The following is a 26451-nucleotide window of genomic DNA, read 5'->3' as shown; positions in this document are numbered from 1 at the left end:
GACTGCAGAGACGTTTAAGCTCACAACTCGTGAGCGAACACGGCGGCGAGCCTTGGGGGATTTGGGTCAGGGAGAGCTGGTAAACGCTTTACTCAATCCCATTTGTGAATTAAACTAAAGCAGGGGCTTAGCATCCATGCTGCAGGTTTAATTAAGTTTTAACTGATGCAGCCTGCCTTTCATTAGCTTAGACAAACTTTCTGGAGCGCCCCAGGGTGGGGAACTTCAGAGGACCCTTGGTCAAAGTCACTTGAGAGGCCTCTGGCCGGGCACAAACCACCATCTCCCAATGGCCAAGCTACGCCTCAAACCCTCCCGGCTGGAGGCACACCAGGGACTACTGCTTCTCTTCCCTGTTTACAGAGTTCATCTGCAGCTACCGAGAGATACCTAGCCTCACTGCGCTTCCAGTGAAAACCGGGTGTTGCTCCTGAAAATATGCAAAGTATTATTTAAAATCTGTCTGAAACTTGGGCTGTTTCAACAACCTTTTTGTAAAAACAAAGTACGTTCTTTACATAGTATTAATTCTTAAAAGCTTGGCATTTGGTACTTGTAAAAGCAGCATTTCCTCTGCCAAGAATTTTTTACTCTCATAGGACAGAGGTAACCAAGTCTAACAAAGCACATGGAGCAAAGACTCTGAGAAGATTTACCCAGTTATTTGACAGGCAGAGGAATTGCCTCATTTTGCCTTCTATTTTAATAACGAGCTGCTCTTCTCACTTCCCTGGATTGAACAGGCTGATCTCACCAGTAAGCTATTTTTCTACTCAAGCATCTGCCCAGCCAACTTGGAGCAAGACCGTAACACCAGGCTAGGTTCTTTTATTGTATGAGCAGTAATTAAGATCCCAGATGTTGCTGCTCTGCACCTGTACAGCCTTATTTTTGTCAGCAGGGAAGGCACTGCTGTAACTGCAGCTGGAATGTAACACAGCAACATTACTTGCTGCATCGCTTATTGCATTCTGCTGATGCGACAGTTGCCTGCTTGTAACCTGTTGCCCTGTATCAGATATTGCCACTGTTAGTAATAGGCCATGTGCTTTGCACTGAGTTTGTAAGGCCACAGCACTGAGTCATGCCAGGCTTGTTTTGGCTGAACATTTGCTGACCTGCTTGCAAGTTTTCTTTTAACTTGGCTTAGCTGTAACAGCATTTTTTCTTCTGACCATATGGTTATAGACAATTTGTTTTTACTTTTGCTTATCCTTGTACGGTACCACTGTAGTTGTGTACAGACAGGAGTAATAAGTAGTTGCTCTGTGCAGAACAAGATACTTAAAAACCAACAAAATGATGTAGCATGGAGAAATACAGGCCTGGGATGATAGCAGAGGGCTTGAGAGGTGGAGACACAGGTTGCAGTGGGGATGAGTACAGGCACAAGATGACAAAAGAAGAGGCATAGGCTTGCCACTGGAGACCCCACAGCTATAAACAAATCAACAATTGTTTTCCATGAAAAGAAATACAGACCTAGAATTAGACAAACCACCTTTTTATGGATAACAGAACAAAGAACAAGTTTCTAGCATATGCAAGATGTATCATAGATGGTAAATTTGGATATCATGTGGAGTTGCAGTGATGAAACAGCAAGGCATGAAAGCCTGTTGGCAAATATAAAAAAGACTCCAGGTGGATCCTGGAGTGAGAAAGACGCAGCCATCAACCTCACAATCCTCCCAGCAAAAGACCCCGTGTGCTGGTAACCAGCCTTAGCACCCCTACCACTGGGCTGAAGCCACCAACCTGACAACCCCAAGAAGCAGTGGCAGCGTGAGCGGAACACCAGGAAAGGGGGAAGAAGCTAGGAAGTGTGAGTATAACAGTTTTAACTATATTACTATTTTTATTATTGCAGTTCTTTCTGTATAGAAGTGTTTTTTCTTTTTCTGTAATAATTAGGTCTGGACTAATAATGATACTTAGATTAGACTTAAGATTTCAGTTATACTAACAATAAATTCTTACCTTTCCAGATATTATTTGTTTCCTCTTTCTTCATAAACAAGATTTTGGGGGTAACATGCTTTAAGCCTACTTTACATTGTTGCAATAGTACTCAAAGTGCACTCAGAGTTAGAGATACAGTGTGAAGGTCCTTGCATGTGTAGGAGGATCCAGACTACAGATCACTTTTCTTGCAGAAAGTACAGCAAAAAAAAAAAAAAAAAAAAGAAAAAAAAAGTAAGTAGTAAAAAGAGAATTTAGCAAGATTTAAAAGTTGTCATGGTAATGTACTCTTAGATGTAAATTAGTCTATGAATTTAGGGAAACGATACTAAGAGCTGCCAACTGTTTAAGGATTTTTAAAATTTTTTTTTGTAGGAAAGATTGCAAGTGTTGCAATTATTATTTTTTTTTATTTACTTGTTTTAAAAAGTATACATCTGTTACTACCAGAATAGCAGATTACTTGTTGAATTTAACTTAAGACATTTATACATTTCTTTGAAAGAATCTCCGTATTTTTGTAAACCAACTCGTCCTGCCTCCCACATTCTATCCAGTGGGGAGGGGGCAGGAAAGGAATCAAAGAGGTTTTTACAAACATTTCTACTAATTGCAGTAACACCTTTAAAATAAAGTTTAAAATTAATTAAATACTTGACATTGTGATGAACTTTCATGGGAACAAGGTTTCAGACATGTGGAATCCATTGCAAATGCTGACTAAAAATACCACTCCTTAATAATTAACACAGAGCTGGACTTAAACCAGAGCAGTATACATTTCTGCGAGCTGCTGTCTGAATTTGTGTCACTTCCATATGCAATTAAGTTTAGGGAGTCCTGTTTAAAGTCTGACTTTCCTAACTATGCTAAAGCCCTCATGCATCCTTGGATGGACTCAGAACAAGCAGTCATAGTGCAGGAGTTGAGCTCAGCATTGCCACTTTACGTGAACTGCTGTTTTCAGCATACAAACTGCCCTGAGCCCAGCATTTCATAGGGTGCGTGGGAGCATGCCCACAGCTCCGGCTGCCCCCTCACTGATCTCCGTGGCTGGACAGCCATCTCACAGCTCCCTCCCTGTCACTCTGAGGAAGCCGCAGAGAGAAGAGCATTAAAGAAAGAGCTGAGCTCCCCTGAAAGGCATGTGTGACGTGCCAAGCAGTGAGCAGCAGAAAGGCTGGCTAAGGAGGTTTCTCGCCAGCCTGGTTTCATGTGACCTGCACGGCTCAAGGGGATACGTATGACCACTGAACTGAAGCCATCTCCAGCCATCAGAAGCTGGAACTCTACCCAGGGTCAAAATGTGAGCAAGATCTGCTGCCATGGCATGTCTGTCTGGCTGTGGTATTTGTTTAGTATTTTTGGAAATGCAATCTGAGTGTAGCAGATAATTCAGAGGGGACTCAAATTATTTTTAAAAAGAATACAAATTATTTATAGGGGGGTTGGTAGGCATGTGGAGGCTGGGAGAAAGCAGGGAGGTAAAGGGAAATTAGAGCTAGCAGTGAAGCAGGAAGGGGATAAATGGGTATACGGTGAGCTCTCAAAAATACACACCAAAAGTATGGAAGAAATGGAAATAGACCCATGCTACCACCCAAGCAGATGCAAGGAAATCCTTCCATAGGAAGGAGAGTGCTTTGGCGGTGGGGCTGGAAACCCTCTCTCTCCCCACAGGGGAGCCAAGGTCTGGCCAGTCTGCCACTCTGGGATTGTCAGCCAGGGACATGACTCTTTAAGTCCAGCTAATCCTGAAGCATAGTGGTGTCTGGGGCACTGCTGGGTAATTGAGGAATTAGGCTCCAAGCAAAGCTGCTCCTGCTGCATGTACACACTGGAGAGCATATGCACTGCCACAGACTAATGGCACAGTAAGGAGTGGGGGGACTATGCAAAATTTGAAAGGAGAGACCAGTTCTTGTAGACACCAGAGAGACCTGCCACTACTCCCTCATGCACTGCTATGAATTTTAGCTGCCTGGTATGCTGAGGCTAATGCTTAGTTGCAAAACGTTCACAGTGAACAGTTCCCAGTATTGTGGGGCAGTGAGTTCCACAGTTTAATTCTGTGCTGTATTAAAATGTACTTCCTTTTACTGATTTTAAATTCTGTTACCTGGTAATTGGACTGGGCTCCCTCTTGTAAGAATGAAGGAGATACCTGGGAGAAACAGTCATTTCCTACTAACGTTTTCCACATCATATTTGAGGTTTTTTGTTAGCAGTCATTATTTCTTCTTCAAGCTGAAGAATTCTGGGCCATGTAACCTCTTCTGGCTATTCCATATTGCTGGTTATTCAGGGTATAAAGCAGAAGAAAGGAAGATAAAGAGGCTGGGTTTTGTATCTGCCTCTGTCTTGCTATCTCCTAAAATCCATGCTGTATTCAAAACAAGGCAACATCATGGATGCATCCTGTGATATGAAGATGGTTCCCATTTTCTTCTTCTATTTATTTCCTAATAACAGCTAATGTTACAATTGTCTTTCTGCCCTCTGCTGAAATTGAATAGTCAGACTTTTTTTTTTTTCTCCTGGTGGCAACAGTTAATTCGTAGTCTTGACTTGATGTAGGTATAGTTATTTTTTCTCACATGCATTAATTTACATTTATCAGTGACTAGTTTCATTGGGCTTTTCATCATGCCATCATTCATTAGAGCTTCTGCAGCTCTTTGCATTCAGCTTTGTATTTGACTATCATGAATAACCAAATACCTGCAGACTGCCGGACACCTGCAGTCCGTAACCCTTCCTACCCACCACACTTCTCTTGTCAAGTCAATCATGAACCCATGCAACAGTGCAGCACTCAGCCCACATCCCTTGCTAACTCAGCAGTGTCCTCCTTTCCTGTAGGGATGTGATTGTTATTTCTGCTCAGCTCATCTTTTAAGTCCTTGAAATGAAGGTTATCAGTCCAATAGAGGACCTTTCTCTCTATGCGTAGCTTAGGGTCTCTAGGAGGCTTTAGTGAAAACTTTCATTTTTTTAAAAAAAATTTTTTTGGTTTGACAAGTTGTCCTAGTTTCAGCTGGGATAGAGTTAACTGTCTTCCTAGTAGCTGGTACGGTGCTATGTTTTGAGTTCAGTATGTGAAGAATGTTGATAACACTGATGTTTTCAGTTGCTGCTAGTAGTGTTTAGACTAATGTCAAGGATTTTTCAGCTTCTCATGCCCAGCCAGGGAGAAAGCTAGAGGGGCACAAGAAGTTGGCACAGGACACAGCCAGGGCACCTGACCCAAACCGGCCAACAGGGTATTCCATACCATGGGACGTCCCATCCAGTATAGGAACTGGGAAGTGGGGGCGGGGAATCGCCGCTCAGGGACTAGCTGGGTGTCAGTCGGCGGGTGGTGAGCAATTGCACTGCGCATCATTTGTACATTCCAATCCTTTCATTATTGCTGTTGTCATTTTATTAGTGTTATCATTATCATTATTCGTTTCTTCTTTTCTGTTCTATTAAACCGTTCTTATCTCAACCCGTGGGTTTTGCTTCTTTTTCCCGATTTTCTCCCCCATCCCACTGGGTGGGGGGGGGAGTGAGTGAGCGGCTGCGTGGTGCTTAGTTGCTGGCTGGGGTTAAACCACGATACAAGTATACCTTATTTTTTTCCACTAGGAGAGTAGTACAGCACTAGTGTGGGTTACTTAGGCTATGTAATCTCCATCCTTAGAGGTTTTCAAGACTTGGCTAGACAAAGCCAGGGCTGACCTGAACTAGCTTGGTCACCCACCCATCTCACTTAAAGCACTAGTCTGGGCTAGATGATCTCCCATGTTCCTTTCAACCAACACTTGCATGGTTTTATATTAACTGTGTCACACCTGTCTGCTTACTTATAAGCTCCTTTGGAGTTTTAAGAGCAATGCTTACTTACAGTTTCTCTTAATATTACAGCAGCTGGTTCCCCCTAGTATTTAGCCAAGTATCTCATTAGCTGCCTATGTTTTATTACAGCATATAACTTCTAGCAATTTGTTTTGAAATGAAGTTAAACTTGCTAGCCTGTGGTTAGTAGGACTATTTCTGAAGGTCTTTTGAAAGCTTGTGGTCACAGTCTTTCCTCTAGTTCCAACTGTAAGTGACAATGTTATAAACCACGGCCATTTGCTGAGTTGCTTTAAGGCTCTTGGTCCACACCAGCTGGGCCTAATAGACATTGATAATCAGCTCTGTTCATACCTATACAGTTCATGCTTTGACACTGGCATCTCTTTGACACTTTTCCCTCCACCAAGTTTCCAAGAAGTCTATTTTTAAATCAGTATGCTTTCTGTCTTCAAATCCTTTGCAAATAGTGACAAACAGTAAGAGACTAAGAGCATTGTGTGTCTGCCAGAACACTGGCAGTGATGTCTCTAGTAAATCTTGTGTTTAAGTAGAAGTGCTGCAAGGAAGCTAACTAAAGACATCCTACATTCATGCATGATCTCTTTCATAAAGTTGTCTGTGAACTCCAGCAGGTGTGGTGGCTTTTCTCATGTTTCATAATCCATTTAACCCTATGCAGGATACAATTTAACACCTTATTTTCACTTGCCTTTCATAAAACCTCATATTCCCATCCCAAATCTCACATGGTTACCAACAATCTATAAATTCAGATGATCTCCTTTGAACACTTCTGCAGTCTGACCAGAGTGCAGTACCTGTTATGATGTAACATGAGCAGTTCCTAGCCAGTGTGACTAGGACAACATAAACCAGTATGACAGCTTCGGAGTAGCAATGAACTCCTCTGCTCTTCCTGTGCTGCATCCCTCACGTAAGGCTCCAGGTGCATTCACAGAGCTCCTTGCAGAAATGAGGCATTCTGGAGCCAAGTGCACACACACACTTGCCTCCTTTGCTCATATACACATAGCAGGGCAGATCTCAGATCTCCCCTACTGCCACGGGGCAGAGCATCACAAAGACAGGACTTCAGATGTACTTCAACAACCCTTCAAGTGCTCCAGAGAGCCACAGAAACTCAGCGAGAGAATTCCTCGGGGCTATTGCCAGCTGCAGGGGAGATCAGAGGAGGCAGAGTCACAACATGCCTCCAACAGTTATTCTATTTCTACAGAAATAAAGGAGTCAGCATGAAATCTGCTAGAGGAATACTTGTCACTCTTGAGCTTGAGATCTTGAGGAGCTTGTTTTGGCAAGCTGTTTTCAAAGCTGGGTTGTGAATGTTCCTGGGCCTCCTGGTTCTCTCCCTATGAGAGTAAAAAGAGCAAAAGACCTGTAATCTTCCTTTTGTTCCTTTGCAGTTTGATGCTTATGATGGTTATTCTGAAACATTGACAGCAAGATATTATGGGTTTCATAGCTTCTCAAACAACTTGCACTCTACCAAGTATCTATTCTTACAGTTGGACATCACAGCTGGTGAGTTCACTTTTGAGTATACCACCTCCTCTTTTCTACTACTGTTCTGCAGACCAGTCAGTGCTGGTCCTTACCATGATGTGAAAATTCAGGATTGATAACTTCACATCTGCTTAGTATTTCTGTGGAACTGGCACTGGAAAGGTGGGCCATAAACCAAGTGCCATGAAGCAGCCTGGACCTTAGGCTGATGGAAGCAAACATCAGCATCCTGAAACAGTAGCCATTTTAAAAGAGTTTTTTTTCAGTAGATCAGGATGTTTGGGGTTTTTTTCCCCTAGAACAAGAATAGAATAGAATAAAAGTTCCTTCCTGGTGCTGAAGAACAACTTCCAGGTACTTCTGCGCAACAAGGACTTTTCTCTTGTAAAAATCGTATTTTGGTGATACTGAAATGAGATGGGGGAAGAGGTAGAGAGGATGATGTAAAGAGATTTCTTAGCTGTGTACTACAATTTTCAACTGCATTCAATGCAAGAGAATAAAGCAGCTTCCAAGGAGAGCACCCAGCAGCCTACTGCCACAGTGTTGTTCTGGACCCTGTCATCATGTTTGCGGATGTCACACTGGGTACTGCCAAACGTAAGGCAGAATACTGACCTTAGCTGTAACTTGCTAAGTTCTCAGTGTTGCAACCAAGTTACTTACGCTGCAGTAGTGTATGCAATCTTCATGGCAACTGTTTGTAGGTGATACGTTTCCAACATGCTGGGAGATAGCAACCTAACCCTAGAGGGCACGTGGTACCTGCTGGAATCTCATTTGGGAAGTGAAAGGTGCACGCGGGCTAATTGCTAGCCCATTTGGAGCCCCTCAAAGCCCTCAGTGGCATCTTGTTCTTACAAGAAATATCTGACACTTCAGAACAGGAAGTTCTGTGCAACCACATACCAGGCCCAGACATTGATCCAGCTTCTGATATGTCATAACTTGCATGATAGGTCTTCTTCACCCTGTCAGACCTCTCCGTCTCTGATTTTATCTCCACAGAAAGCTTGTTAACTAAGGGTATTCTCTGTCCCCACTGTTGGTGACAGATGGATGACAAGTTTTTTAGTGTGCTAGTGCTGAAACATCATTTTCTTTCACAAGTCTGCATCTCTAGAATTCTTATTTTATCTCCAGGACATCAACAACTCCACACACTCCTGAAATAATCTGACCTTTACTGGTGTTGAGAAAACATCATCAATTAAGACAGTGACTAAGGCTGTGCAGAACAATCCTGCTCTTCCAGATATCCTTGTCTTACATATGCCTAAAATGCTGTTTGAAAGGGAGATGATCTCCACCTCCCTATGAGTACAACTCCTGTTTGGGAAGTCAAGCCACTATGAGTACAACTCCTGTTTGGGAAGTCAAGCCACACTCACAAAGTCTAAGTAGAATCTCACGTATGACAGTAGTTAGTGAAGTCTGGGTTCATAGAACTCCTTCAGGTCTTCTGGTTGTGTCATTTCCAACATCTTAATACATGGGGCTTTTGCTAGACCCAGGAGAGAAAGTACATTCCAATGGTGCTGCGTGCTTCTCTCACTGGAATGAGCCTAGCAATGGCTCAGCAACCAGGTGGGTTTTGAAGTCGGGCCCAGGAAACACACAGTGGGGTTCCGGTATCAGCAAGACCTGGTATTCAGCAGAAACAGCCTGAGCAGGTACCCTCCCCCACTTCATCTTGCACATTCCTTTGTGAACAGCTTGAGCTCCTGGGCCAGAGCTTGAGACAGCCACTTCTAGCGACCTCAGCAAAACCCCTATAAACATGCCAGCTTCCTCGGATGTATTTGGCATCACGCCCCTGCTCAGTGGATTTCAAGTGCATAGGCTTGGCCACATGGGCCTCCCCAAGCCAACCTCCTCTAGGTCTGACCTCACACTCACACCGATGTAGGAGGACTTTTGGTCTTGCTGAGAACTACGCAGGTACTGAGCATTTGCTGAGGGTTTCTCCCAGAAAAAAAGGTATATAGACTGAGCTCAGCTTCAAAGAACGTCAGCATAACGCAGGACAGACTAAGGTTAACAGCTTCAGGCTTTGAATTCAGCATTTTGAAAACCGTGTCCAGTGAAAATCCTCACAGAGAAGGGTAGGATTGTGTAGACAGCTCTGGTTCAAGAGCCACTTAATTTGGTCCCAGCTAGCAAAGTTCAAGAACCAAAGCACATTCTAAATGATTTTCAGAAGATTTAAAAAAGCTGAAGCTACATTATGTACGTTAATCAAACAGCGCAAACCAGTTCTCCTGAGAACTTCTGAAGGCTAATCACAAGTGTTACATAAAGCTACAGTTGTGGTGTATTTCATCTTCATATAAACCTCCTAACACTGTACGACAACACTAGGATAGCCATATATTTATGTCTTATTGTGAGGAACATAAAAATCGATTTAGTTCTCTCAACAGAATGATTTTTTTTTTTTTTTTTTTTTTACAGTCCTAGACTGGATGTCTAATAGACTAACAAATCAACCTAGAGTACTGGTTTGACCCAGCAATTTTAGTTGATGTTCTACAGGAAAACATAAACGACATTTGAAGTCCTATATGATACTTGGTTTTGTCTCACATTTGAAATGATACCTGAAGAACCATTATAACCTACACCAAATAAGAAAGGAAGAAATTTTATGATCACCTGGGATAAAATAACTACAAATTTGTTCTTGCAAAATCCTCTGTAAGACTCTCTTTGTAATCTAAGGTATCACAAATAAAAAATGCTGTTTTACAAGATGAAGCTCCATTTTAAAACTGGATGTACAATATGCATGAATATACTCAGCACACAAATTCCAATCGGATTTTTCCATTAGGAAGATTAAATTTTTCTTATTAAAAATTTATTGCCAGGTTTTAAAAATAGTTAGGGCAAAGGAGACTATAAACAATAATTGCATTGCTTCTATTTAATTTACAATGCTCCATTTCTGCTGCTAAAGTATAATTTCATTATAGCACTTCAACCTAGACAAAAACAATGGCATTTTTAATTTGGATAAGCTAGCTCTGCCTTAAAATTCCTTGTTGAATGAAGACAAAAAATTCCAAATGAGCCAGCAAAATGACCAGATGTTATGCAGCAGTTTATGTAACATACTACTTAAACTACTTTTTGAGGCTCAGTAACTTGAGTATCAACCTTTTCAACCTAAATTCATGCCTCAGTAAAGCTGTGACACAAAGTGATCTCACTGCAAGTTTTCCTTATGGTTTGTACTTAAATTCCATTCAGAGACTATAAATTAAACAGCAGACCAGAAAACAACATAGGCTGGACATTTTAAAACTTTTTGCCCCAGAAATGCTTTCAAGAGCCAGATGTTTGGAATAAGAGGCCAACAACACATCCATGACAAAAACCCCGAAGTTCCACAACTTTGCCATCATTCCCGGAGGCAGTAAGGTGTGTGCATAGCTCCTGAATGGTCTCATTTGATGCAAAAGCAACTCTTTTCTTTCCTTTCTCATTCAAACTTCTGCAGTAACACCCTTCACCTTGATTTTCATGCATTAGGTACAGCTAACAGCCAACAAAGTAACTATATATTTATGTGTGTGTGTGCGCGTGCGCATGCACATACATACCCATATATTTTTCATCAAGGTTTGCTTTCCACCAGGTAGAATTCTGTAATGCAGAAGGAAACCAAACAGCAGCAACTGTCACTGGGACATACATCACAGCCACATTCGCAAGTCCTTCTCCCATCAAACAGGCTAATTAAATACAATTTCTTTAGTCGATTACTGGCTGGAAAAAAGTAAAATTATTTCTAGTATTTTTTTTTATTTTATTTTATTTCCTTCAAATTGTAGCCCTTGTAGCTTTTCTCAAGTTTCGGTTTCTACTGATTAAACATCAATGCAAGTTAAGAACCTGTTGAAGAAGTCTGCTTTCGGTCTTTAACAGAAATATTTATCCAGGTGGTAAGTATTCATCTCCACAATTAAGCATAAGCTCGTTGGTGCACCTTTGACTCAAATCTTTCTCCTCTTAGGAAAACATGCTCTTTTCACTGTCTTTGTTCCTCATTTTCAGTGATGATAATACATTTTATCCTCTTAAGAGGGTAAAGTGACAGAGCTAGAAAGTTCAGGGAAAAGAGCAACACACACACAAACTATTATTACTCACTCACCTGACCAACACTGAACTGTTGTTCTAGGACACAATCACAGGGTCAGCATTACAGATGGAATGAAAAAATAATTTAAGCCACTCCACTCTCCAGATTCACTCTCTTCCTCCCCACTTTAAAAAAAATAAATGCAGAGACACGACTAAATCTTCTGTCATAATACAGGAAACTTAAAAATTCCCACACTAAACAGTAAATCTAAATAAAATTCCTGTTATTCTTTCCTTTACTCCAAAGAGTCCTCTTCTCCATATCACCTGATTTTACTCTGCAGAGTTTACTTTTTTGTTATTAGTATTTATCCAACAACAAACCTTCCTCTAAATAACTTTGGATCACCTAAGACAGACCAGAATTTTGAGTCTACACTGTGGACCTAAAAGGAAATAGGTACTACTGCCTGAACAACTCTTTTTATTATTTAATAGTCTAGCTTTTCCTTTTTCTCAAGAAATTCTTTGGCCTTTACTCCTCTACGCTGATGAAATGGAAGTTCAACATGTAGTAGGAAAAGTTGGGGTTAGAAGACAAGAGGTGAAAGATATGAACATGTCTGTCTTTCAAATTTAAGGCAGTCTCCAGTGTAGTTCACTTTCCTCCCAATGAGGACTGCTTTTTCCAGGGCTCCTTACAACATCCTCTGCCTCACCAGAAAGTGCCTGTTGTCTCAAACATACATACCATACTAGCCTGGTTTTGGCTGAAATAGAGTTATTCTTCTTTCTAGTAGCTGGTATAGTGTTACATCTTGGATTCAGTATGAGAAGAATGTTGATAACGCTGATGTTTTCAGTTGTTGTGAAGTAGTGTTTAGACTAAGTCAAGGATTTTTCAGCTTCTCATGCCCAGCCAGCGAGAAAGCTGGAGGGGCGCAAGAAGTTGGCACAGGACACAGCCAGGGCAGCTGACCCAAACTGGCCAAAGGGGTATTCCATACCATGGGATGTCACACCTAGTATAGGAACTGGGGGGACTTGGCCTGGGGGTGCAGATCACTGCTTGGGAACTAACTGAGCATCGTTGGCAAGTGGTGAGCAACTGCATCGTGCACCACTTGCTTTGTATGTTTCAATCCTTTTATTATTATTACTGTAATTTTATTATTGTTATTACTATTATAATTATTATTTTCTTCCTTTCTGTCCTATTAACCCATCTTTCTCTCAACCCACAAGTTTTACTCCCCCCCCCCCCCCCCCCCCCCCCCCCCCGCCAAATTCTCTCCCGCATCCCACTGGGTGGGGGGGGAGTGAGCAAGCGCCTGTGTGGTACCTAGTTGCTAGCTGGGGTTAAACCACAACACATACCAAGCATGGCAACCCAAGGCTTAACCTATAACTGCAAATTAAGTTCAATTTTCACAGTTGGAATAAAGATCCTTATAGCATTAGTAAATCAATCTACCCTCGGATAAGGACTTCAAGCAGTTGCATTATTTATAATGGTTTCGCTTTTATTTACAGTAAGACTATCTGCACCTACTAATGCTGCAAACGTCTTAATAAGTTACAGTCCCTTAGACAGGGGACCTTTAGGGCAGGTAAAAAAGAATATGTACGAACAGCTTCTGTTCCATGTAGCTAAAAGAATCCAGTAGTGTCCTTTACCCAAAGACGAATTAACATATTACACAGGGGAGGAGAAGCAGCAGCATCAAGAATTACATTGGCCTGGTTTTGAAAACACTTGGCTAGCAGGATTCAGGGTAAATTCCAATGTCGTTACCTTCAAAAACCCAGTTAACGAGCCATCCTATAAGGAAGGGCTTGATGCAGAAGAATGGCAGCTACTTAAGTCCTCTTTTTTCTTTTGAGCTCCAATACACATCTTTGTTTTCCTTGCCTTTTAAACAAGAAAAGTACCACATAAATGACAAAAAACTTCACTGAAAAAGCCAGGTGGGCTTGCCTGGTAATAGCCCCAGCTAACCAACTATGCTTTGACTTCTGCTTACTCAAAGGAAGAATTACTGACATCCAGACAGGAAAAATGAGGGCAGACAGAATACTCGCTAGTGCATCTGACACCAAAAACATCTTTATCAATCCAGTGAGGTACTTGAGCCTGAAAACATGGTTAAAAGCAAAAACTACCGTTAGAATATTCTGTTACAGAAAAAGTTAAAAAATGTAGCGCCCTAAAATTGGTATGAGAATTCTCTTCCACCCAGAAGTGGCTATGCAGTGATTATTCAGTTCCCCAGCAGAACCACACTACTGCAGCTGCATGCTTGGCACAGCTGCTCGGCTCAGGGGGAAGAACGAAGCTTTTATACCTTTGTGATCACTGTCCAATCTTCTGCTCAGAAAGACTCAATCTGCTGACAGCACAAGAACTACTCCATTAGGCCAGCTTGAGAAATAATCTCCAGCACTACTACCTGCTTTTATATTAAGCTTCTGATAAATCAGTGCTGTACACATCATGCCAGATCACTTTGTTATTATGCAAATCATGCATTTCAAAACAGTCTGAAAGTGAAATAATTTATGTGAAAGGCTATGACTCCCAAATCTTCTATAGAAGCTTCACAATTGTCCTGTTAATCTCAAAAATGCTGATGTCATCTCAAAGCATCCACACATAATGCTTCCATTACATATCTACCAACAAAGTAACCAAGAGAAAATACTTTTACCAGGTGATTTTTTTTTTTTTTGGAAAACATTTGCTTACATAAAGCTGTATTTGCCTCCTACAGTGCCACATACTAATAACATGCTGCTCCATATTTCAAACTCCAGTTACATTCGTTTACAGCACAGAAATAGTTACATTATGCTGATCCTTGTTAAGAGTGGCCATGAGATGACACATCACATTCAACTCGCTTTACAGCTCATGAATTATTGCATATTGTACCTGTATCTAGTTGCATCAATTAAGAAAAAATCCATGGGAAAAAAATCCATCCTGAAATTAAAGCATCATTCATGTTAATAAACAGAGCAATGCTCATGGTAAGTTTCTCATTTTTCACTGAAGAAAGAAGCCATTAACATCCTCCATGATGTGAAAAGTATCACCATAACAAGAACTGCCCCATTTCCCCTACGCTTCTGTGTATTTTTGTTATCTAACCACAGCTCCTCAGAGTTTTTACATGCCCTTTCCGCTGAAAGATCAATAGCAGCTTGTGTGGAGAACTCCAAAATGTATCAAGAGATTCAGGAGATTGAACACATCGTCTCCAGAAAATTTCAAGGCTTAGCTGGTTTGACTGACCACAGCCTCAGATCCAGGCACTGAATTTTGCTGTCCCAACACACCAGTGAAAAACAGAGCACCACCTTCAGGGTGCTCCTCTATTATTTTTAACTCCTCTTTTTTTTTTTTTTTTTTTTTTTCCTTTTAACAATTTACCTGACACTGCCTTCTTTCTGCAATCACTCAGAGGAGTGTTTTATTGCATGTTAAAAGACAAGATATGTATTGAAAGTAGCAATTTTATTTGAGTTAAAATTATTTACAAAAACCCAAAGACATACTTCATGAAACTGGTACAAACTATTTTTCCTGCCGTTGGCTTTTGCTCCAAAGATCACAGCTGAGAAATACTGTATAAAATAAAAATAGGATTGGATTCAGAAAAGTACTCTACTGTTCTAATTTCCAATTGAGAGTATTTACACAAATATTTACAATGGAAAAAAAGTTACTTTAAAACTTTAATTTGCAAGTTGGCCTCAAGTACCCTTTAATGCAGAGTTATTTGAGGGTCTAACACAGAAAAATGCACTGCAGTTCACAGGGTGATTTCTCCCCCCACCCTCAAAAAAAAAAAAATCTGCATTTGTCAGTGCTTGACAATTAGTTACATTTTAAAAAAAAACCTGTTAAACACTGAGGTAAATCAATTCCCAAGCAATTACCAGTGTAACGAAGAAAGGTAGTTGTCCCTGCTTTCCCCCATCATCACATCTGTATTTTATTTTCTCTTGCCATCTCTCCACAGAAAACTACATAATTAATTTGAAACCCCATTACAAGTGAAAATCTCCAAAATCAGAAAACTAGACGGGCAAAATATTCAATAATTTCCTCCTGATGTAGATCATTTACGTATAACTTCTCCCTCACTCTCAATAGTGATTTTTTTTTTTTTTTAAAACAAAGGGGAATACAACCTCAAAAACTTTTCTAAGTTACACTGATACACTAAGTTTTAGAAGGTGATGAGAGAAAACGCAAAAAAGTATGACCAACATAGGATTTTTGCCGCTAATCAGTTACTTCCTTACAGAATTCCCAACAATCTGCATTATCAAAAATAGGAAGACATAGAAGGCAGCCACTGTATGTAAAAAATTTACAGCTGGCACTGATACAAAAGCACGAGTTCTTAACTTTATACATGGAGATAACACAAGATCTAAAAGCAGGTTAGATTTCCTGTTATTTCCCCCTCATTATACATAGAACTAATATTTTTATGGCTTCAAGTTTTACAAATTCAATGGAATAACATGATGTAACTACCTATACAGGTATTTAAAAATGTCAATGAAGCAGATCTCAGAACAGTCTGCAAATATTCAAGACCACCTTAATAAAAATAATTACCAATTCCATTGGTCTGAATAATGAGTGCAAGAAAAAAATTGTTAAAAAAAAGTCATGTATTTTCTGGGATTCTTTGTTCCACTTAAGTCTTCAAACACAATGCTTTGCTGTGAACTAGACCTCAGACTGAACAAAATCTTAGCTATATCAGCAATTTAAGGCTTTGTGTTGTATGCATTTAAACTTTGTCATACTACAGAAGAATGAAATAGAAAGATTATGTCAGCTGGAAACATTAATCCCCATTGGTGTTTTAGCTTCTTTAAAATCCTTCCCCCTATAACATCCAAATTCTTTGTATTGAGCATTATAAAATACATCTTGAGTGCTTCCTTGAAACAAATTAAAACAGCATTTCAAAGTTTTTGCTTATTAGAAGTGTAAACTACCCTGGGATTGAACATTTTTTTTTCTTTTTTTTTTTTTCTTTCTTTTTTTAAACAGGGCACAGCTTTTTACAGTTACTATTTCTTTTGTGGATAACATACCCTCAAATGGCTTTGTGTGTTTATGGGTTTGCATGCTTCTTGGAACTACAAAGTGTTATGGTCTATCAGTTTACAGTACATGGGCCATGATCATTTTAGAACTGAGAAATAGTTCAGCAACCTAATTTCAATCAAAACAGTATAAAAAATAAACTATCCAATCCTTGCCTCTTTGGATTCCAACAAATTTTAAATATAGACAGTAGTTAAAATCACAAAAGTATTTAAAAATTTATATTTTATGATTTTGGAATAATCTAGTAATAAAAAAGCAAGAGCAAATTAAACTCAAATAGGAGCGGTGCTGCTGTCCAGAACTTCTTTATTAGAACATTTGTTTGATACCTCAGTAGCTAAGCTGCCTTTGCACCTGGCTGGCATGAAACAGTGGCTCAACAGTAAACAGCAGTTGCACTATCAGCAGCAAGTTTTTCCCCTTGAAACTTGTCACGAACAAAGCAAGAAAAAAGATAGGGAGGGTAAACCCTGCCAAAAAATATTTAAATACTGCACTGCATCATAAACAGCATGGTTTCTTTATTTACTTTCCTCAGAACCTTTTTCCCCTCATTTTTGATAGTTGCAGATTGATGTAGTAACTGTCTTTTAGAAAATGCTGAATGCATGGTTAAGAGACCAGGTAGCCTTAAAAATCCGAACACGAATGACACAGATGAATGCTCTTGGTATATCCTTCAAGGACTTCTTTCATGACGACTTCTTTTGTCTAAGGGTAGCTCCAGCATTAGAGTTGCCTGCAGCGGAAGTTAAGTATCTAGCAGTGTTCCAAGTATTCAATCACCCTAGAGATAGATTTCTGGCCTGTTGTTCCAACAGCACACTGGAAAATGTAATAGAAAACAGAAGTAACAACCAAGCATTTGTAATACCTCTTTAAAATACTTGAGGGCTATGCTCATTTCAGAATTTTAGTATTTAGAATTACATATCAGTAAAAGCAATTAGATTCAGGCAGAGGATTCAAAAATATTTTCCTGACCAGTCACAATCAAATGGAATGAAAGTAGCTTCGTTCCATTTACTACCAAAATAACAACAGATGGGTTTTCAGTATTTAAAAACAGAAAATCATCCTGTGCTCTTCTAAAGACTCAAACTGAAAAATGTTAAATGCTTCTAAAAATGTATGGACTAGTAACAGAAAACACAATTACAAAAATATCTACACGCATCAATTTAAAATATATATTACTTACAGTAAGATTCATAAAACTGAGAAATTTTTTGAGCATTTCAGTCATTATTGAGAAGTCCCCTTCAGGTAAGTACTCCCTCACAGTAGTCACATTGATCTAAGAAATAAAACAATCTATTTTAATTTGGGAAATATTTTTCCAACACAGAACTATATTACTCTGCATGTGAGATGCAACATGACAAGTATATTCATAGCACTATTAAGATGGTTTTTGCTGTCATCTCTACGATTTGTCTCTCTTAAGCAATACTCATATGTTTATGGTGTTTATGCTTCTATGAAACATAACTGCTAAAATCTTTTTGTTGTTGTTTTGGTTTTTTTTTCATTAAAGATCATTACTACCATCAGACCTCCCCAGGACCTACAAGATCATCAAGAACTAAAAACCCTACCAGATTGCTCTCCTGACATGGAAGGAATCTCCCTGTATAATTGGTAAGGGTTGAGGATTATTGAACTTATTGTCAGTATTACTCCAAACACTAAAATTGTATGGGAGCCAATCAGTCAAGAGGTACAGAACAGCATGTTAAACACCATTTCCGCCATCATGGTAAATTTAGACAAGCCTGAAGGCAGGCAGGTCTGAACCTCATTTTCATCAGAGCATATGTTTGACAGGAGAGTTTATGAAGTTCTCAGCCGTTCAAATTCCATATTTTTAACTTCAGCCTTCTATTACACAATTTCACGTAATTTCAATGGAGGAAAAAATAAAGCAGACTGATAAGAAAGAATAAACAACTCTGATGTTAACTTGCTTACTGAAACTACTGAAAAATAAAGCAAGCTTTTATAATTATAGAACAGGTGAGCCAATCTTCCTTTTCCTTTCTGAAGTAAGTTCATTTGTTGGCTAAGACTAACAGCAAAGAGGAGAGAGGTGGAAGAGGTTAAACATTCAATTCCAACTGTTTCTGATAAACATACTGATGTTCAGAAAATTTGTTTTGGATGCAATACCTCTGGCAACTGTTCACAAAACTATATACATCAGTGTAGCTTCATCAATGTACTAGCTCACATCGAACCCTAATTTAAAAAAAACGATTTAAATACTGCAAATTATTGCTTCACCAAAAATTGTATTGGACTTAAGAGCAAGTTATTGACTTATTCCCTTACTGGACTCTCTTGGCAGAGACAGCCTAGAAGCAATGCCGTGTATGAGGCCACAATGCAGTCTTCCATGTGCTTCCCAGCATGCTGAAGAGCTGTAAAGAGAGACAACTGAGTGTATTGTATTCTCCAAGCAGCTGGTATCTTTTACTGCTTCAAACACAATCTTTCATTATCACTTTTCAGAATTCTTTTTTCTCAAACAAAATGAGCTTTTGGACTGAGACTTCAGGAGGCAAGAATCAGACCAACTCCGCACTTACTAACTCAGCAGCACATTCTTGAACAGAAAAATGGTGTTTGTTCGCTTTCAACGCATTTCATTGTATAGTACTTGATTAATTGCCATTTTAATGTACAAACTGTATGCTTAACACACCAAAATACAAATATAAATGTTTCATGTGATATTATTGTATTAAGGGTAACAGACACAGCACTTTTTGCTAACGGCTCACAGCATTTTTTGGCAAACCACAAATAGCTGCAGACACCGGCTGATGGAGCTACAAAAAGGAGAAAGGATATAAAGCAAGGTTCGAGAAAGTAATATACCACACCTACTATTAGAAGATTAAAACACTATTAGAAGTAATACACTGCACCTACTAGTAGACGATTAAACAAGAAAGATTGACGTTTCAGACTCGATACACTTTCCAGAGACAGCCTACATAACTCAGCTTAGAGATACTCAAATTCCTGGAACAAACTACCAAAGATGCAGCACATCAAGGTATTACCCAGGTACCTGAGATACCACCAATGGAGTGAGGAGAACTCGCATACAAGATGGGGACAAAAGAAGCATACATGGAAACAGGGAGGGGAGGAAAGGAAAACCTAGAAGTAGCATGAAACAAGAATGGGTCATGATACCCTGGGAAACAAAATTAAGCAGGTAACTTTCAAGGACTGTTTCAGAAGAACAAGATAAAGGCCTGAAAGCCATCCCTTCCAGAATATTTCTTACACAGAACATCCCCAGGTTTGGTTTCTTTGGTTTGGGTTTTTTGTTTTATTGGGTTTTTTTCAGAAGGAACTGATAGAAGGTACTACTAAGAAAATAAAAAGTAGCATAACTTCTTCCACTTCTCATGCTTCAGCTCTGAAATGCTCCTACTTAGGACCTGTAACAGTTTCACCTGGGAGATACACTAAGGAAATCTCGGCCCAAGAGACTGCATGGAGATAGGAAGCAGAGGACAAGGTGGGAATATATGCAATCAGGGAGTTCTTTGCCTTTTCTGAGGTCATCACAACCAGACAACATACCTTTATTAAGATCAAGTTCTTCATCATCTTCTTCCTTCTTATCTTTCTCTTCAGTACTATCTGGCTTTTCTGTGGAGACCCACTGTATCTCCCCACTTGTCTCTTGCCATTCCCCACTCTTATCATGCTGAGCAGTAGGAGCTTCTTTAATCAATTCATCTGTCTGGCTCTCGGCCAGCTGTGCTGCTCGCTCACGCTCAAGAAATAGCTAATGAGGAAAATTTCAGGAGAATTTCTATTATGAATTAAACCCTAAACACATTGAATTCATACTTGAAAGTTTATTTCCCCTTCTCAATTCACTCCTTAATACAGCTAGTCTTCAATACTTTTCTTAACAATAGCCTTTTCTTCTTCAAAGGAAAACATAATTTATCCCAACACTAACACTGTGCTCTACAGAAAAGGCCTCCCTCCCTCCCCAGTGTTGAACCAGTCGGCAGGCTCCTCTTGGGCATCATAAATGTTTAATCGTTTTCTTTGAGACACAGCTTGAAGACTAAGTTGCCATATTTTCCTGTCTGTTTTTGTTCTCTACCAATCCTCATTTTCTTTTCATGCTAGCTATCCTCTCTTTGCTCTCTTAGCTTTTCCCTTGATATGTAAAAAGCAAAAATTTGAAACAGCAATTTCAAATGACTTATCAAGGATGTGACAGAACCAGCAATCTCATACTGCGCACTTGTGAATTACTTCCCAAGCCATACAACCACCAGTTTTAAATATTTCTTTGCCAAGCTATATACATTAAGATATTTAATATTATTAGTTTTATTGTTGATTTTTTTTGTCTGCTGCTGGACAGTTATTTCACATAATTAAATAGAAGAACTGCTAAAAGTGTCCATAAAAGTATCTCAATTGAAATAAAACAGCTGTAATTTCCTTTCAGTTCTTTTATTTTAGTTTGCATAGTGGAACTCATTCACCAAAATTACTGGTGGATTTCTTTTTTTAACAAGTTAGTCAATACAACATTTAAGAATGCTGTTTCACATCCCCAGTCTTTATGTCCATACTTTACTGCTCTTATAAAGCATGATACTTAATTTTTTTTTTTAAATTTAAAGTTGCAAACTCCCAAAAAGATAGTACTTAAAAAACAAAAATAATCTATCGAAGCAAAGAATGTTAGTCAAGAGTAGCTTACAATTTTTACAGCTGGTTTAAAACAAAACTATAAGTAAACCATTCAGGAACAAGAAAACTAGCAATAAACTGTATAGGAACGAGAAAGCTTTATGGACCATGAGAGCAGCTTTTGGATGTCTATAATAATGATACCACTGTCTTTTACCAGGAAAGCTGTTTCTGTAATGTACAGTACTGAAAGTCAAAACTGTGAGCAGCACCCCTCTTCCCCCACTATGCTGTATAACTCAAAACACTAAACAAAAAAATTATGACAAATCTTCATTGCTGAGTTCTCCCTTCCCCCTTGACAGTCTGATAATAAGAAATGGTAACTATTACAGGAAAAACACATTTCTTACCTGCACTAAAGCCTGAACAGCATCAATCTGTCCAGTTATCTTTAGGCTATCATCTCCTTCTCCCGTACAGAATGAGTCAAAAGAACATGATGTTTCCATATTGACAAGACAGTGCCTATTCCGAGCACTGTATTCTACTAGATTGATCAACAGACCCAGTCCCTGCAAGAATTGGAGAGTCAAAAGAGGATTACCCATGGTAAAAAAGGATAATTTAGCAAAAAACATCTATGCAGATAAACGTCTTCTTTAGGCATTATCTTTCTGAGGATACATAATTTACTTACACACCTTTATGAAACAGTTTGATAGACACAGGGATTGGGATTTAAAGAAGTATGAGGCAAAACTGAGATTCCTCTATACTAGATCTTGCATGCAGGCATCTCAATATTTCCAATTCTGAACATGAAAACATTTTTAAAGGTGAGATTTCATTTATAGATTAGGGATTCAGGTGTCCAACCTTCAGCTTATAGTCTTAAAAGACCCTTCACATACACAATTTCACTGTTGTTATTTAGGCCACACAGACCCATTTTACACAAGCTGAGGTAAATCTGGCAAAGCCTTTATCTCTAACAATAACATCCACCATATTTTTAAAGTTGAAAAGGCATTTGAAAATGAGACAATTCACAGACTTATTCAGCTAAGTCTCTGTTCATCTAGCAGTGCACTTTTTCCCACCAAACACAGGGAAAATGGTTAGAGCTCAAAGCCACCAAATCCTTACAGAAACCTTCTTTAAGTACCTCACTAAATACATATATAGTCAATGAAAACCATAGAGGCTGCTCCTTAATTTGGAGCCAGAGTAGTTAAATGCACAAGAAGGGGGAAAATCATTTTATGTTAATGTAACAAATACAATAGCTTACCAGCACCCGAATATCAAATCTCTGTTCTTGAGGTAGGAACTTTGGAACCTGAAGCACACAATTCATAGCTGTGCCTATCAGACCATCTTGTTCACCCGTTTTTGTACTACCCCATTCTGTAAACAAAAAGAATTTAGAGGCTTAGTTTGGAAAATACTCATTTTCATGATCATAAGCAGACTGATAAAAACCTTTTGGCCCTAAAGACAAGCAGGACTCTCCTAGCCAAAACACACCTCAACACTTAATACTTGCAATTACTCATCCAATTTGCAAAGACAAATTAGTGATTACTGTAAAGCAAGCATCTACCATACATAACTGCTTTATTGCATTGTACATGGAAAAACCATAATCAGCATAAGGAAAGGGCAATTTATTTGATGCTTTAACACAGAATATGCAAAAGTTTCTTTGTTTTACCATTATCATTTGTCAGGTTGAGCAAGACGCCAATGATGGCCCTCATACAGTCTTCCACTGCTTTACCCACATGGTTAGTTACATTCTGGTGAGGCAGAGGCTTATTGTCTGGTAAACAGATACTGTCTTCAGCACGATTATAACGCTGGATTAACTCCTCACAATGCTGCAGTGCTCTGCAGGGAGAAGATGCAGAACAAAATTACCTCCACAACATACAGGACATTGCACCTTTATACTTGTTTCACCAAGAAAAAAACCTCAACTACAGAGCTTATAAAGAATTTTTCTGACACCCAGTCTGTAGGGAGAGATAATAAACTGACCACCTATAAAATCTTTTAAGAGCTCAACTGAAATTGTGAAAACAAAAACCAGGAAAGCTTTGTAGCTTAGAGCTTTATCAGCTTGAGATTTCAAGAGCAAAAGTTAATTTTTCTTTCCAACTTCATCACATGGTCTTACAGAAGATATCTCCTCTCCCTGCTAACCCAGCCTCTCATATCCTCTGACCATCAAGGCAAAACATTATTCTGACAGCGTTATCTAAATGTTCTCTTGTTCTGCCCTCAGAGCTATTTCCATTCTGTAAGAAATAAATAAATGACATGTGACTTCCTAGCAGTAAAACCTTAATTTCATAACACTACTGGACCACAGGCATGATTCTACTGCATGACATTACTTTGATGTTAAACCAACAACACAGATTTCAATCACAAACAAAACTAAAAATGTCAAAAATATATATTGGTCTAAATAGCATAGTAAACTGTGGCTTGGTTTTTTTTTTTTTTTTATTTAAAGAAATGCTCAAAATACCTAACCTACAACCATGAAATTATGTTTCCAATGAGGTCTGCAGTCAAATTATCAGCTGAATTTGTTCTCTTATGAAGAGCACTACAAGAGGGGTACAATCTCTGCCAGTCAGCTGAGGCCTCACCCAGATTGATAAATGGGTTAGTGGTGTTTTTACAAGCATCTTTGCCAGGGAGAACAGCTAAGAACATAATTTCACTATTTCAATTCTTAGTTACACTGTCAATTCTGTTACACTCCATTTCAGTAAACACTTAAGCATAATGAAAACACAATAAATAAATGTAGCTTCCCAACTACCCTCTTCCGTGTTCATATTAATTTGGTATAGAAGGAGCCAAATCCACAGTTTGCAGCTTCCACAGAACCTACAATAGCAGCACTACATATTGGTAGTACTCAGGTAGTTACCTATACCCTCATCTAAATTAACTTTAGCATTACTTCATGAAAAGCAACAGTGGAAATTGTGGGGGTTTTCCTCCCAGAATCTTCTGATATAACAATTTTTTTTCCCCCCTATCGTGCAGTGCTCTGCAAAAATGTCTTTTTGTTACAACTTACTTAGCTGAGGAAACTATGAGTTGCGAGTCTTTGTATGCTATCAGATAGCTCTGATTTTCTGGATTATGCACAGTTACCTAAAAAGAGGAGGAGAAAATAATATTAAAAATGGGACTTTTTTCCCTTGAAAGAGAAGCATTCCCTTCCACTACAACCCCACTTCATTCAGTTCCACATTTCTTGGTTATTACCCAGTGTAAACTTTCACTTATCATTGTCCAATATTTCCTTAGAGTTTTCACATTGTAATTAATCACACAAAATTGTGGCACCGAAGATAAAAACCATCTTCCCTAACACAGTAAGTACAGAAACCATGTGGCACAATGTTCTGCCACAGCAGAACCCTGAATCTATATCCTGGGACTACAGTGTCCCAAGTGTGTACATATATATGTGTATGTAAATATATATATATAAAAATATAACACAGAATACAATTATATACATAATGTTAATTTTAGGACTTGGCATCAGCTCCACTTTTGAGACCTTATTATGCATCCAACCATAAAAATCAAGTTTTTCCTTGATTCCCCTGACTGAAATTCAGAATCAATTTTCAGAAACAGTAAAAGTTCTCCTCTTAAATTTGCATGATATGGTGTGTTGATTTTTCTCATCTCTCCCAAGTTCCTAAGGGTCTTACTACATCACAAACCACCCTTAAGTTCAAATTTGAATACTCTACCACTAAACAAGGCTCTTCTGTTGCTTGGCAATTCCATCTATCAAATATAAAAGAAGAAATTGGATCTGAACATTTTTCTCTCACTGTTCAGAAGGCAGGTAAAGAGCTAGGTGCCATTAATTTTTAAGTAGGCACCCTTGAATTAGTACTTTAGCAACTGTTCATCTTTCTCAGTTTTTAGCTTACTTAGCGTACACTATCTTTGAGTCTGTCCTTCTATTTTAGTGAAGAAAACAAGTTATCGCTGTAGCCATTTGCCCTCTAACTTGGGTTTAAGGGGTTCATTAAGATTCATTGACCTGTACTCTGAACCCAAACATCGCTTTCTGATGTGTGGAGACATATTGCTAAAACATCACAACACGCTTCTGCTCGCTTACCGTATCACAATACAAAAAGAGTAAAAATATGAAACTCAGCAAAACACGACATTGTAGAGAAGCATATGCTCACAATTCCTGTCAATTAAGCTCTACAGAAGTGCCATGTATTTTAATTCTGTTCAAAGTTCTCATCAAAAAATATTTACCATCTCAGTATACACACTCAACTGATTACAGGACTAGTTTGACTCTCAGGGCAGTCTTCTCTTTCAGCACTTAGCCAGCTGATGTTTAAAAGTAGCAATTCTTAAAATACACATCGATTTATTGCTTCTAAGAAAATGCTGCTTCTATAATGATCCGTTATTACTAGACACACACTAGAGAGTCAAATTCATGCCTCAAAAACAACATCCATAAACAGCAGCTTTTTGTAGGAACTTAAGAAAAAGCATCATGTTACATTCAGTTATTCTTACAAAAAATAAACTTGCAAAGTTGTACATACATACAGAATGGTAAAAGGAATTTTCAAACAAACATTCCAGAAATGCTGATAAATATCAGAAAGTTAGTATCTTCTATATAAAAAAAAAAATAAATCAACATTATAGTATTATTATGTAACTATATATTGAAAGAATGTAACATTGAAAAGGTCTGGTTGAGAAAAAGCAGTTTTCAGAAATGCAATGCATCTGCTCATACTCACACTCTCTAAGACCCGTAAACATCTTTCTGCACCCCATAACGAAGCAACCAATTTCTCTTCATTTTCATCACTGCTCAGGTGATCCACACATTCTTTAACTGAACAACAAAAAGAAGTTGTTTTCCACTATCAGTAAGAGGTCTTCAAAAGCCAAGTATACAACAAACTAACTAGCTACTCAGAGAGTTGCTATCAACCTTGTTTTACAGTTTACAAAACTCTAGTACTAGGAAACAATCACAAAGACATGATCAGTATTCCAAAATGTCTCATTTCTCCAAGTAAGTGGAAAAAAAAAGAAAAACAAAAAACCAACCATGGTACAATTTTGGCTTTACAAGTTTGTGATTGTTGCCACAAATTACCTATCTGTATTTTATTTTCTAC

General features: G+C 38.8%; 1 protein-coding gene across 4 annotated transcripts in view; it reads right to left on the bottom strand.

Moving 5' to 3' along the window:
• Positions 1-14916: 14916 nt before the first annotated feature.
• Positions 14917-26451, bottom strand: part of WAPL (WAPL cohesin release factor) — a 76088-nt gene continuing 64553 nt past the window's right edge. For all 4 annotated transcript variants that reach the window (XM_030031009.2, XM_030031004.2, XM_030031011.2 and 1 more), the window contains 9 exons: positions 26065-26162; positions 24339-24415; positions 22953-23128; positions 22530-22645; positions 21649-21810; positions 20156-20363; positions 18887-18975; positions 17757-17852; positions 14917-17380 (listed from right to left, as the gene is read on the bottom strand). In XM_030031009.2, the coding sequence (XP_029886869.1) occupies positions 17315-17380; positions 17757-17852; positions 18887-18975; positions 20156-20363; positions 21649-21810; positions 22530-22645; positions 22953-23128; positions 24339-24415; positions 26065-26162 (1088 nt within the window). In that variant the 3' untranslated portion in view covers positions 14917-17314. The remainder of the gene's footprint in view (positions 17381-17756; positions 17853-18886; positions 18976-20155; positions 20364-21648; positions 21811-22529; positions 22646-22952; positions 23129-24338; positions 24416-26064; positions 26163-26451) is intronic.

Source organism: Aquila chrysaetos, chromosome 11 (genome assembly GCF_900496995.4).
Source record: "Aquila chrysaetos chrysaetos chromosome 11, bAquChr1.4, whole genome shotgun sequence".
NCBI classification, from domain to species: Eukaryota; Metazoa; Chordata; class Aves; order Accipitriformes; family Accipitridae; genus Aquila; species Aquila chrysaetos.
The sequence above is the reverse complement of the archived record's forward strand: the minus strand, read 5'-3'. Positions and strand labels throughout refer to the sequence as shown.